This window comes from Pristiophorus japonicus, chromosome 15 (genome assembly GCF_044704955.1).
Source record: "Pristiophorus japonicus isolate sPriJap1 chromosome 15, sPriJap1.hap1, whole genome shotgun sequence".
Classification (NCBI taxonomy): Eukaryota; Metazoa; Chordata; class Chondrichthyes; family Pristiophoridae; genus Pristiophorus; species Pristiophorus japonicus.
Window position 1 is genome coordinate 13,070,022 of NC_091991.1, and position 12,004 is coordinate 13,082,025.

General features: G+C 45.7%; 1 protein-coding gene across 2 annotated transcripts in view; it reads left to right on the forward strand.

The window, feature by feature from the left end:
* The window catches only part of polr3b (polymerase (RNA) III (DNA directed) polypeptide B), a 98,218-nt gene that overhangs the window by 65,753 nt on the left and 20,461 nt on the right, over positions 1-12,004 (forward strand). For both annotated transcript variants that reach the window (XR_011596724.1, XM_070900170.1), the window contains exons 20-22: positions 1,619-1,828; positions 6,637-6,795; positions 7,932-8,049. Coding sequence is in view for 1 of the 2 variants with exons in the window: in XM_070900170.1 (XP_070756271.1) it covers positions 1,619-1,828; positions 6,637-6,795; positions 7,932-8,049 (487 nt within the window). In the remaining variant the exon portion in view is untranslated. The remainder of the gene's footprint in view (positions 1-1,618; positions 1,829-6,636; positions 6,796-7,931; positions 8,050-12,004) is intronic.

Consider the following 12,004-nt stretch of genomic DNA (forward strand, 5'->3'; position numbering starts at 1 on the left):
AATGGCACCATCATCACAATGTGCGGCCTTTGTGGAGTGAAAACGAGTTACATTTAACTGGGACTGTGTTGAGTATTGGCTGAACTAACTCGCCACAAGATAAGATTTACTAGAATGGTACCAGGGGAGGAAGGACGGACTTCCGTTACGAGGAGAAGCTGGGGTTGTTCTCACAGCAGAGAAGGTTAAGGGGAGATTTAATAGAGGTGTTCAAAATTACGAGGGGTTGCGATAGAGTAAATAAGGAGAACCTGTTTCCAGTGGCAGGAGGGTTGGCAACCAGCGGATGCAGATTTAAGGTAACTCGCAAAAGAACCAGCTGGACGATGAGAATTTGGTTTACGCGGAGAGTGGTTGTGACCTGGAACGCGCTGCCTGAAAGGGCGGTGGAAGCAGATTCAATAGTAACTTTCAAAAGGAATTGGATAACTACTTGAAAAGGAAAAATTTGCAGGGCTATGGGGAATGAGCAGGGGGAGTGTGACTAATTGGATCGCTCTGGGAAGCTGCATTATGTTAGCAACATAGAACGATACAGCACAGAAGGAGGCCATTCGGCCCATTGTGCCTGTGCTGTCTCTGAAAGAACGATCCAATTAGTCTCACTCCCCTGCCCTTTCCCCATCTCCCTGCAAATCTTTCCCCTTCAAGTAATTATATTTAACTAAAAAATGGTACTAAGATGTACTGTAGCCCATAAACACAGCAACTGTAATTTCCTTTTACAGGTTTGTAGATTTGTGATCTCAAGATTTTCCTCATTACAAGTTTTGAAGAGGAATTCTGCATTGGTTTAAGTTCAGCAAAACTGCTGCTAGTTTTTATTTCTTCGGCTGCCATGCCATAAATTCCACTTTTGTTTAGCATTGAGGTGCAGTCATAATAGCTTCCTCACGACATGTTTAAGGAGTTGTGTAACAAGCCGAGTCCACCCAGGGATAATTGGCCAAAGCCCAAGCGGAAGCTCTTGCAGAGGGTTTTTATATTTAAATGACTCGAAGTTCACACTTCAGTAACTGCTGTGCCTTCTACTTCAGCACAAGCACGTTCCATTTGGAAAATAAACCATCAGTGAGCAGTTACCAGCACCTAGTCTGTGGGAAAGATGAAATGATTTCATTTGCCGTGAGGCGTGTACATTGCTGCCACACTTGCCATTGAGGTTCGGGTTTACCAGTTGGCAATTCCCCAGCATCCTGATGTCCTGCTATACTCCTCTAGGTGACAAAAAGTGGAGAATTCAGGGTATTGCTTTCCCTGGATATAAATGGTTCTGCAGACAAGAGGACACGATGGAATGGGCCGAAATGGAGTCCTTCCGTGCTGTAAACTTCTATGATTCTTCCAAGTTTGGGCTTTCATGTTATAATCGGGAAACTACTTTTTAAAAAAAAAAAAATTAATGAATGAAATCTGACCATGGAACAGTCGCCTTTATTTGCACCTACTTCGGGCTGGGATTTAGTTTTTTTTTTAAATCGCTTGCTTTTTTTCCTGGGTCAGCTGTTAAGGTTTCTGATTTGGTTTGTACGCCAGGGAATGAGATCGCCAAAGGTTGTTGGTCTGCAGGGTTACTTTCTGGATCGCAGACTGGTGACAGTTTATTGTGTCCCTGCAGGTACAATCGGCTACAACCAGCGTAACCGGATTGACACCCTCATGTACCTGCTCGCCTATCCTCAGAAACCCATGGTGAAGACCAAGTCCATCGAACTGATTGATTTTGAAAAGCTACCGGCCGGGCAGAATGCCACAGTTGCAGTGATGAGTTACAGCGGTTATGATATTGAAGATGCCCTTGTCTTAAATAAGGCTTCTTTGGACAGAGGTAACACCTGCCACGATATTTTACCTACAGAGTGTGTGCACTGGAATCACAGAATTCCTTGGTCTTTGTTGACACAGAAATAACTTGCAATTAATACAACACTTTTTTTTGGAGTCACTGTTGTAATGTAGGAAATGCGGCAGGCGATTTGCACACAGCACGCTCCCACAAACAGCAATGTGATAAATGACCAGATCATGTGTTTTAGTGATGTTCATAGATAAATATTGGCCAGGACGCGGGGGGAGCTCCCCTGCTATTCTTCGGCATAGTGGCTGTGGCATCTTTTATGTCCACCTGAGAGGGCAGACAGGGCCCTGGTTTAACGTCTCAACCGAAACACTGCACCTCTGACAGTGCAGCGCTCGCTCAGTACTGCACTGGAGTGTCAGCCTAGATTTTTCTTGTGCATAAGTATCTGGAGTGGGAGTTGAACCCACAACAATCTGACTCAGAGGTGAGAGTGCTACCCACTGAGCCACAGCTGACAGTCTTGCTGGCCTTTCCAGTAACACCCATGTCCTGAGAACTAATAAATGAACAGATATATAATTCCCCCACAATCACAATAATGAACAATAATTTGCCATGAAAATGGGAACTGTGTCGTACTCACTCAGGAAATTAACTTCCTGGTGAGAGTTTTCACTCTCCATTCATGTGTTTCAGACTATGGATTATAAAGCTGTAATGTTAGCAGAACGAGTGCTAACTCCATGTATCACACATGCGGAGTGTGACCCGCAGGTTTAATATTGACTACCAATGGTTCATGACCTTAAAAACCCACCCAGGTGTTTGCTAACTCAATCTTTGGAAACCATGTGTTCAGTATGAAACAGTACTAGGGTGCCCAACGCGCTCGGATTGTCCTGGGGTCTCCCAGTATTAAAGCTTAATTTTCCAGACACTCCTGCAAGCAATCTGGAAGAAGAATCATAGGTAGTTTCTTTTCCAGTGTCAATCCGGTCAGACTCAAACAGCAGGGCGGCCTGCACACTCCATAAAACCACACAATGGATAGAGTGTTTTCTGGGGCGTTGGAGGTTGTGGGTATTGTAACCATTACAATAACAGCAACTTGAGTTTATATAGTGCCTGTAGCATAGTAAACCGTCCCAAAGAGCTACACAGATGTGTTATCAAACAAAATTTGACACCGAGCCACACAGATGTTAGGACAAGAGGTAGGTTTTAAGGAGCATCTTAAAGAAGGAGAGTGGGAAGCGAAGAGGTTTAGGGAGGGAATTCCAGAGCTTAGGGCTCAGGCAACTGATGGCATGACTGCCAAAAGTGGAGCGATGGAAATCGGGGATGCGCAAGAGGCCAGAATTGGAGGAGCGCAGACATATTGGAAGTGGGGTTGCAGGGCTGGAGGAGGTTACAGAGATAGGGAGGGGTGAGACCATGGAAGGATTTGAAGACAAGGATGCGTATTTCTGAATTAAGGCATTGTCGGACCGGGAGCCAATGTAGGTCAGTGAGGACAGCGGGTGGTGGGTGAACAGGACTTGGTGCGAGTTGGGATACGGGCAGCAGAGTTTTGGAACAGCGTGTGTTTATGGAGGGTGGAAGATGGGAGACCAGCCAGGAGAGCGTTGGAATGGTCAAGTGTAAAGGGAACAAAGGCATGGATGAGGGTTTTAGCAGCAGATGAGCTGAGGCAGGGATGGCGACGGGCAATGTTACCGAGGTGGATGTTGGCGGTGTTGGTGATGGAACTGATATGGGGTCGTAAGCTCATCTCGGTCAAATAGGACATCAAAGTTGCGAATGGTCTGGTCCTGCCTCAGACAGTGGCCAGGGAGAGGGGTGTGTTGGGCGACCAAGCATGGGAAGGAGGGTGGTTGGACGTGGAAGGTCACAATGAAACCTCGCAGAATACAGACCAACCTTCGTTGGCAACCCTACACTGATTCTCCATTTGCCATCACCGTAGGAACCCACACCTCTAGCAACACCTGCCATGCGAGCACATCACACAGCTACAGCGGTGTATCACAGACCATACAGCAAGATCCCATGGTGCTCACCGCAAGGAACAATATTTGCTGTGGGGTTTTTTTCCAACAAACCTATTGTACCGTGATCCTTTGGGATGAGATGAGATGCTAAGCCAAGGCCCTGTCTGCCTGTTGCAGTGGTTCAGGTGGGCACTATACATCCCATGGAACTATTGGTAGAAGAGAGAGCTCCATTGGTGTCCCAGCTGATAATCCTCCCTCTACCAAGAAACAGATTAAGTGGTCATTCAGCCCATTGCTGTTTTGTAGAATGTAGCAATGCAGAATAGTTGTTGCATTTACTGACAGAGGCCAGTGTTTTCGGATCCTGTTTGTGCTGGCCTGCGATTATTGTGAATGATTGGGAAATCGCAGTCCAGCAACAGAATCATAGAACGGTTACAGCACAGAAGGAGGCCATGAGGCCCGTCGAGCCCGTGCCGGCTCTCTGCAAGAACACTTCAGCCAGTCCCACTCCCCCACCCTTTCCCCATAGCCCTGCACATTTTTTTACTTCAGGTACTTATCCAATTCCCTTATGAAAGCCATGATTGAGTCTGCCTCTACCGCCCTCTCAGGCCGTGCATTCCAGATCCTAACCACTCGCTGTGTAAAAATGGTTTCCCTCATGTCGCCTTTGGTTCTTCTGCCAATCACCTTAAATCTGTGTCCTCTGGTTCTTAACCCTTCTGCCAATGGGAACAGTTTTCCTCTCTCCTCTGTCTAGACCCCTCATGATTTTGAACACCTCTTATCAAATTTCCTCTCAACCTTCTCTGCTCTGAGGAGAACAACCCCAGCTTCTCCAGTCTATCCATGTAATTGAAGTCCCTCATCCCTGGAACCATTCTCGTAAATCTTTTCTGCACCCTCTAAGGCCTTCACATCCTTCCTAAAGTGCCGTGTCCAGATTTGGACACAATACTCCAGTTGAGGCCGAACCAGTTTTTTTTTTATAAAGGTTCATCATAACTTTCTTGCTTTTGTACTCTATGCCTCTGTATATGAAGCTCAGGATCCTGTATGCTTTTTTTTAACCGCTTTCTCAACCTGCCCTGCCACCTTCAACGATTTGTGCACATATACCCCCAGGTCTCTCTGTTCATGGACTCCCTTTAGAATTGTATTCTTTAGTTTATATTGCCACTCATTATTCTTCCGACCAAAATACATCACTTTGCACTTTTCTACATTAAATTTCATCTGCCAAGTGTCAGTCCATTCCACCAGCCTATCTATGTCCTCTTGAAGTCTATCACTATCCTCCTCACTGTTCACTATACTTCCAAGTTTTGTGTTATCTGCAGATTTTGAAATTGTGCCCTGTACACCCACATCCAAGTCATTAATATACATCAAGAAAAGCAGCGGTCCCAGTACCGACCCCTGGGGAACCCCACTGTATACCTTCCTCCAGTCTGAAAAACAACCGTGCACCACTACTCTGTTTTCTATCACTTAGCCAATCTTGTATCCATGCTGCCACTGTCCCTTTTATTTCACGAGCCTCAACTTTGCTGGCAAGCCCATTATGTGGCACTTTATCAAACTCCTTTTGGAAATCCATGTACACCACGTCAACCGCATCGCCCTCATCGACCCTCTCTTACCTCTTCAAAAAAACTCCAAGTTAGTTAAACATGATTTGTCTTTAACAAATCCGTGCTGACTTTCCTTAATTAATCCACACTTGCCCAAGTGACTGTTAACTTTGTCCTGGGTTATCGTTTCTAAAAGTTTCCCCACAACAGAGGTTAAACTGACTGGTCTGTAGTTGCTGGGTTTATGCTTACACCCTTTTTTGAACAAGGGTGTAATTTACCTGGGCCAGATCTGTTCTCAACCCACTGAAGAAGCAGAAGCCCCAGATCAATGAGTATTGTTGTATACGAAGCGTTTTGGGAGCTTTTCACGTGGTGGGACACTCTTAGCTCAGTTTTTCTTAAATTAGTTGCCTGAAACTTTGTATAAACACAATGCCCAATGGGACTCGAGAGGTCCCAAAAACACATTGAGTGAGTTCTGTGCTGGGTTTATTCCTCCTCTATCCCGTTGTGATGTTTAAACGCTGAGAGTGTTTGTTCCTGAGTAAGATGCTGCCTATCCTTAACCTGGTAGTGTTGTAATGCAGAGGCAGTTGTTATAAGATGACAAGAAATAGGAGCAGGAGTAGGCCTTTTGACTCTTCAAGCCTGCTCTGCCACTCAGTAACATCATGGCTGACCTTCGACCTCAACCGCACTATCCCTATATCCCTTGATTCCCTTAATATCCAAAAAAATCTATCGATCTCTGTCTTGAATATACTCAACGATTGAGCAGTCACTGTAAAGCTCCCTCTTCCTGGTCAGTATCACAACATTGTAAAGGTAGCGAGGGTTATCTGGGAAATGGCTGCTCCTTACCATTCCACTTGCAGTCTCTTTCGCTGATCCAGCAACATAGTATTGGACGAGTGCTATAACGCCTGTAGCCTGCCCGCTCTGTCTGCAGCCCTCTCCACTGGACGTGTTTTACAGACACTGGTTTTTGAAAGTTTTTTTTATAACGGCGATAAGAGTATCCAAGGCTGACACCTTGGAATACTGTTTATTCTATAGCCCTTCCTCCGACCCAACTGGCACTGGCCCACCTTGCCTCGTCCCACCGCCACTGCTTTTGTTTGAGTCTGTCAGTGGCACAGCAACCTACTGCTCCAAGCGAGGAGCAACATTAAATGCCTTTGGAAAGTGTGCATGTCTTTGGAAACTGACTGTTTCAGGAGTTGTAATCATTGTTGCATTTATCCTTTTGCTTTTCTTCAAGGTTTTGGAAGGTGCCTTGTGTATAAGAATGCAAAGTGTACACTTAAACGTTACACCAATCAAACTTTCGACAAAGTCATGGGTCCAATGCTTGATGCTGCTACACGGAAACCAATTTGGCGACATGAGATTTTAGATGCAGACGGTATTTGCTCACCGGGTAAGGGAACATGAGATATTTTGGGTTAGAGCAGAGAATGAACAAACTAACATTTTATTAAAATACAGCTGGGTGCTTGCCCTGCTTTCAGTGACTGACTTCTGCTCACAGCAAACAAAGCTCATTTAAGCTGTAGTATTTTTTTTTTTAAACATTGAGTCTGCAGCACATAAACAGGCCATTTGACCCAACTCGTTTATGCTGGTGTTTATGTTCCACATGAGCCTCCTCCCACCCCTCTTCATCTCACCCCATCAGGATATCCTTCTATTCCTTTCTCCCTCAACCACTCCCTGTGGTAGCGAGTTCCACATTCTCACCACTCTCTGCGTTTAAAAAAAAAAAGTTTCCCCTGAATTCCCTATTGGATTTATTAGTGACCATCTTGTATTTATGGTCCCTAGTTCTGGTCTGCCCCCACAAGTGGAAACATTTTCTCTGTTTATCATATTGAACCCTTTCATTGTCCTAATGACCTCTATCGGGTCACCCCTCAGCCTTCTGTTTTCTTGAGAAAAGAGCCCCGGCCTGTTCAGTCTTTACAGCATCAGGAAAACTGTGAGCAGGTGAGCGATAATTATTATTTTTTAAATCAGAGTTCCCGCTCTTTGCCGACGAACTGACTTTGGAGAGTGTGTGAGTGTGGGTGAAGACAGAATCAGACATCACTGTGATGCCTCGCTCAGTCGAATAGTTGGTGGCGTAAGCTACCTGGAGCCCAAACGCATGAATAAAATGGGCACTTGGGTCAGTGCCTGTGGAACCGTGCCCAGCATTACTCACCAGCTCCACAAAATGAGGATCAGCGGCAGAAATTTGAGAGGAAATGTTTAAGTTTCATTGGACTTGTCCGATCAGTACAATATAAAGGAGGAAACTGAGAACTGTAGCTAGTTACTGGGATGTGGCTATTGGATGGACTGCATTACTTCGAGTGTCTCGGCATAGTTCCAGCTGTATTAAAATAAAACGTGCAGTTTATCCTTTTTCGTTGCTCAGAATAAATCTGGTTCTCGCTGATTTGCAGTGAATCGCTCTGTAAATTGGAATTTGTGGCAGTGTTTCACACTAGTAATATTGCGCAGTGCGAGTTCCTGATGAGAAACCGTTTACATTTCACCTTTATTTTGGGTCAGGCGAGAAAGTGGAAAACAGACAAGTGCTGGTGAACAAATCGATGCCGACGGTTACACAGACTCCGCTCGAGGGAACAGCGCAATCCCAACAGCCGCAGTTTCGCGATGTCCCAATCACGTACGTTCAAACACTGGTCTCTGTCACCCGCTCCTCAAAACAAAACATGAAAACTGGGTGACTGAAGCCATGACGGAAAATTCTTGTGCTTGATATTTAAAGAAGAAAAGCGCGAGCTTGCATTTATATATCACCTTTCACATCCTCAGGACAGCCCACAGTGCTTCACAGCCGCTGAATTACTTTACAAATGTTTTTGTTATGTGTTTGCACGACAGTCAGTTCTGCACACGGCATGGTCCCAGAAATAGCAATCAAATAAAAAAAAAACACACTAAGCTTACGAACAGGAGGAGGCCATTCAGCCTTTAGTGCCGGTTCTGTCATTCAATCAGATCTGTAACTCAACTCCATTTTACCTGCCTTTACATCCTTTGAGACCCAACAAAAATCTAGCAATTTAATTCTTGAAAGCTTCAATTGACCCCCAGCATCCAAAGCTTTTTGGGGAAAGAGGTCCAGATTTCCGCTACCCTTTGTGTGAAAATTTTGCAGTGATGCCCCCATATTCTGGATTCCCCCACCAGAGGAAATAGTTTCTCTCTCTCTACCCTATCAACTTTTAACATTTTAAACATCAGATCATCTGTTAACTTTGCAAACTCGAGGGAATACAATTCAAGTTCTTGTAACCTGCCCTCGTAATTAAACCCTTGAGTGATTAAATAATCTGTTGGTTGAAGGTTGCGTATTGGCCAGGACACCGAGGAGAACTCTCCTGCTCTTCTAATAGTGTCCTGAACTGGCAGATGGACCTCATTTCAATGTCTCATCTGAAAGGTGGCACCTCTGACAGTGCAGCCCTCTCTCAGTACTGCACTGGAGTGTCATCTGTACTACCTGCTCAATCCTAGACTGGGGCTCAAACCCATGACCTTTTGAGTCAGACGTGAGTGCTTACCACCATTGTGCCCTAGAGCACTGCGTGGCCGTGCAGTGCTCCAGGGGTCCCGTGCCGACGGCTTTTAAATAGAAGAACTGCACGTGCGTGGCATTTTGAATGAGCTGCGCAATCCGTTAAAGGGGCCATGCAGCCCCCCCCAAAAAAAATTGCACGGAACATTGGCTACCACCGTGTCCAAATCTCCGATATACCCGATAGTCCCAGTGTGGCTACCACTGCGTCCAAATCTCCGATATACCGTACAGTCACAGTATAGTAGTGTTAACTCATTAAAATGTACCCCGTATTTTATTTAAAAGACCAACCATTTAAAATTTCTCTTAAACCCATGCTTTTTGATCAAATGAATATTTGTCACGAGATTTTCAAACCCTATTTTGAAAGGCTCAATTGGTTATTGCTCCTGAGTCGAAAGGTTTATAGGTTGTAGACATGAGTATATAACCTAGGCTGAACCCCAGTGCCATACTCTGAGTCCTGCATTGTCAGGGGTACCATCCATGGGATCTTACAGCACAGAAGGAGGCCATTCGGCCCATTGTGCCTGTGCCGGCTCGTTGAATGAGCGATCCAATTAGTCCCACTCCCCCTGCTCTTTCCATAAGCCTACTAATGTTTTCCGTTCAAGTATTTATCCAATTCCCTTTTGAAAGTTACCGTTGAATCTGCTTCCGCCGCTCTTTCAGGCAGCGCGTTCCAGTTCACAACTCGTTGCCCCAAAAACTTTTTTCTACCTCTTTGTCAGATGAGATGTTAAACCGTCCGCCAATGTTCCTGTTGAGCTGCACGGCAGGGCAGTCATCTGGAGGTCCCGCGCAGGCTGCTCACCGGCTTTTACATTGATGAAGCCGCACATGCGGGAAGATTTGAATGGGCGGTGCAGGAAGTTAAAGGGACCGTGCACACAACATATATAAATGAGAGGAAACATTGCTGTCCAACTGTCCCATGGTTGGGGTCGGTTTGAAGTCCCATGGCATGATTGGAATAGGGCCAGGAGTTCACCCAGTGTCCTGGCTAGCAGTCCTTCTGCAGTCAACACTACACAAACAGATTAACTGGCCAATCATCAAGCTGCTGCTGCTGCTGGATCGTGCTGTGAACGGATTAGCGGATGCACCACCTCTAACGGTGACTGCATTTCCGTCATTCAATAAGAACACTTGGGACATTTCACAGAGATATGATAAAGCGCCATATAAGTTCTTTTTCTTTGTAAAAACTAATAATGAGGATTTTGCTGTTTAAAGTCTAACCCTAATGAAAGAGGATTGGCAGTTCTACCATGAATATTATATGTGAACCTGCGGAATCCTGACAAGAGAATGATGCAACCAGAACAACGCAATATTTCATGTAAATAGTTCGAAAACATCATCGTACATTCAAATTTGAGTGTGCGGCACAAGTTGAAGTGCCATAGCTTCTGTGGCAAGCCCACAGCCTTGTGCTCCGCCAGGAGCCGTACTCGAAGGGATTGCGGGTCATAGTGCGACAGCTCAGTAACCCCGATTCCCCAATCCTCCCCAAGTTGGGAGCGCTGCACCCCCCACACTCGCCTTCTAGTAGCGCCAGCCGTGGCTCAGTGGGTAGTTGTGGGCGTCATGTCATATTCCAGAGACTTGAGCATATGATCAAGGCTGGCACTCCAATGCAGTGCTGAGGGAGCGCTGCACTGTCGAAGGTGCCATCTTTCGGATAAGACGTTAAACCGAGGCCCCGTCTGCGCGCTCAGGTGGATGTAAAAGATCCCACGGCAGTATTTCAAAGAAGAGCAGAGAAGTTATCACCGGTGTCAAGGTCAATATTTATCCCTCAATCAACATTAATAAAACATAATCTGGATAGCATCACATTGCTGTTCGTGGGAGTTTGCTGTGCACAAATTGGTTGCCGCACTTCTTAAATTACAACTGTGACCACACTTCAAAGAAAAAAGTACTTCATTGGCTGTAAGGCGCTATAGAAATGCAAGTCTTTTTTCCTCCTTTTGTTTTGACTGGTTAACATTTTGTCTGAAGGGCAAAAGATGGAGTAAATCAAATGTTTCCATATAAAAGTGCTCGATACTGTCCAGCTGGGATTACTAACCATGCTGGACTGTGTGTAACTGGGATTACTAACCGTGTTAGACACTGTATAACTGGGATTATTAACACTGTATAACTGGGGTTACTATCCGTGTTAGACATTGTGGCCCCAAGTTTCGACATGATTTGCTCCTGATTTTTAGGAGCAACTGGTGTAGAACGGAGTATCTTAGAAATCGGAATTCTCGCCATTTAGTTTGCTCTAGTTCTAGTCAGTTAGAACGGTTTCACTTTGGAACAGAATTTCTTTTTCAAAAGGGGGCGTGTCCGGCCACTAACGCCTGTTTTCAAAGTTTCGTCAGTGAAAACTTACTCCAAACTAACTTAGAATGGAGTAAGTGAAGATTTTTGTACGCTCGAAAAAGCCTTGTCTACATTTAGAAAATCAGGCGTAGGTTGCAAATCAAGCGTAGGGAATGGGGGGGGGGGGGGGTTTAAAGGGAAGTTTACAAACATTAAACACTTCAGTTTTACAAATAAAGAGCCATCATCAATAATAAATGATAAAAACATCAATAAATCAACCAATAAATCAATCAAAAAAAATTAATAATAAATAAAACATTTTCTACTTACCGACTGCAGCACCGGGAGCCCTCCAACAGCGTGCTGGGATGCCCCCTCCCCCCAGTGTGTCTCTGTCAGTGTCTCTATCTCTCTCTCTGTCTGTGTGTCTCTCATTCTCTGTCTGTCAGTGTCTGTGTTTCTGACAGCGAGGAGAGGGGGGGAGCAAAGGTAGTGAAGGGAGGGGGGGAAGAGAAGGGGGAGGGGGGTGAAAGAGAAGGGGGGGGGAGGGGAAAGGGGGAGGGAGGCTGAACGGGCCCGAGACTTCGGGCAGGGCCCGTCCCCAGCACCAGATTTACAGGTAGGTTGCGTCGGGTCAGGGGGAGCGCGGATCGGGGGGTGTGGTGGGAGGGAGATCGGTTCGGTTCGGGGAGAGGGAGGTCAGGTCGGATCCAGT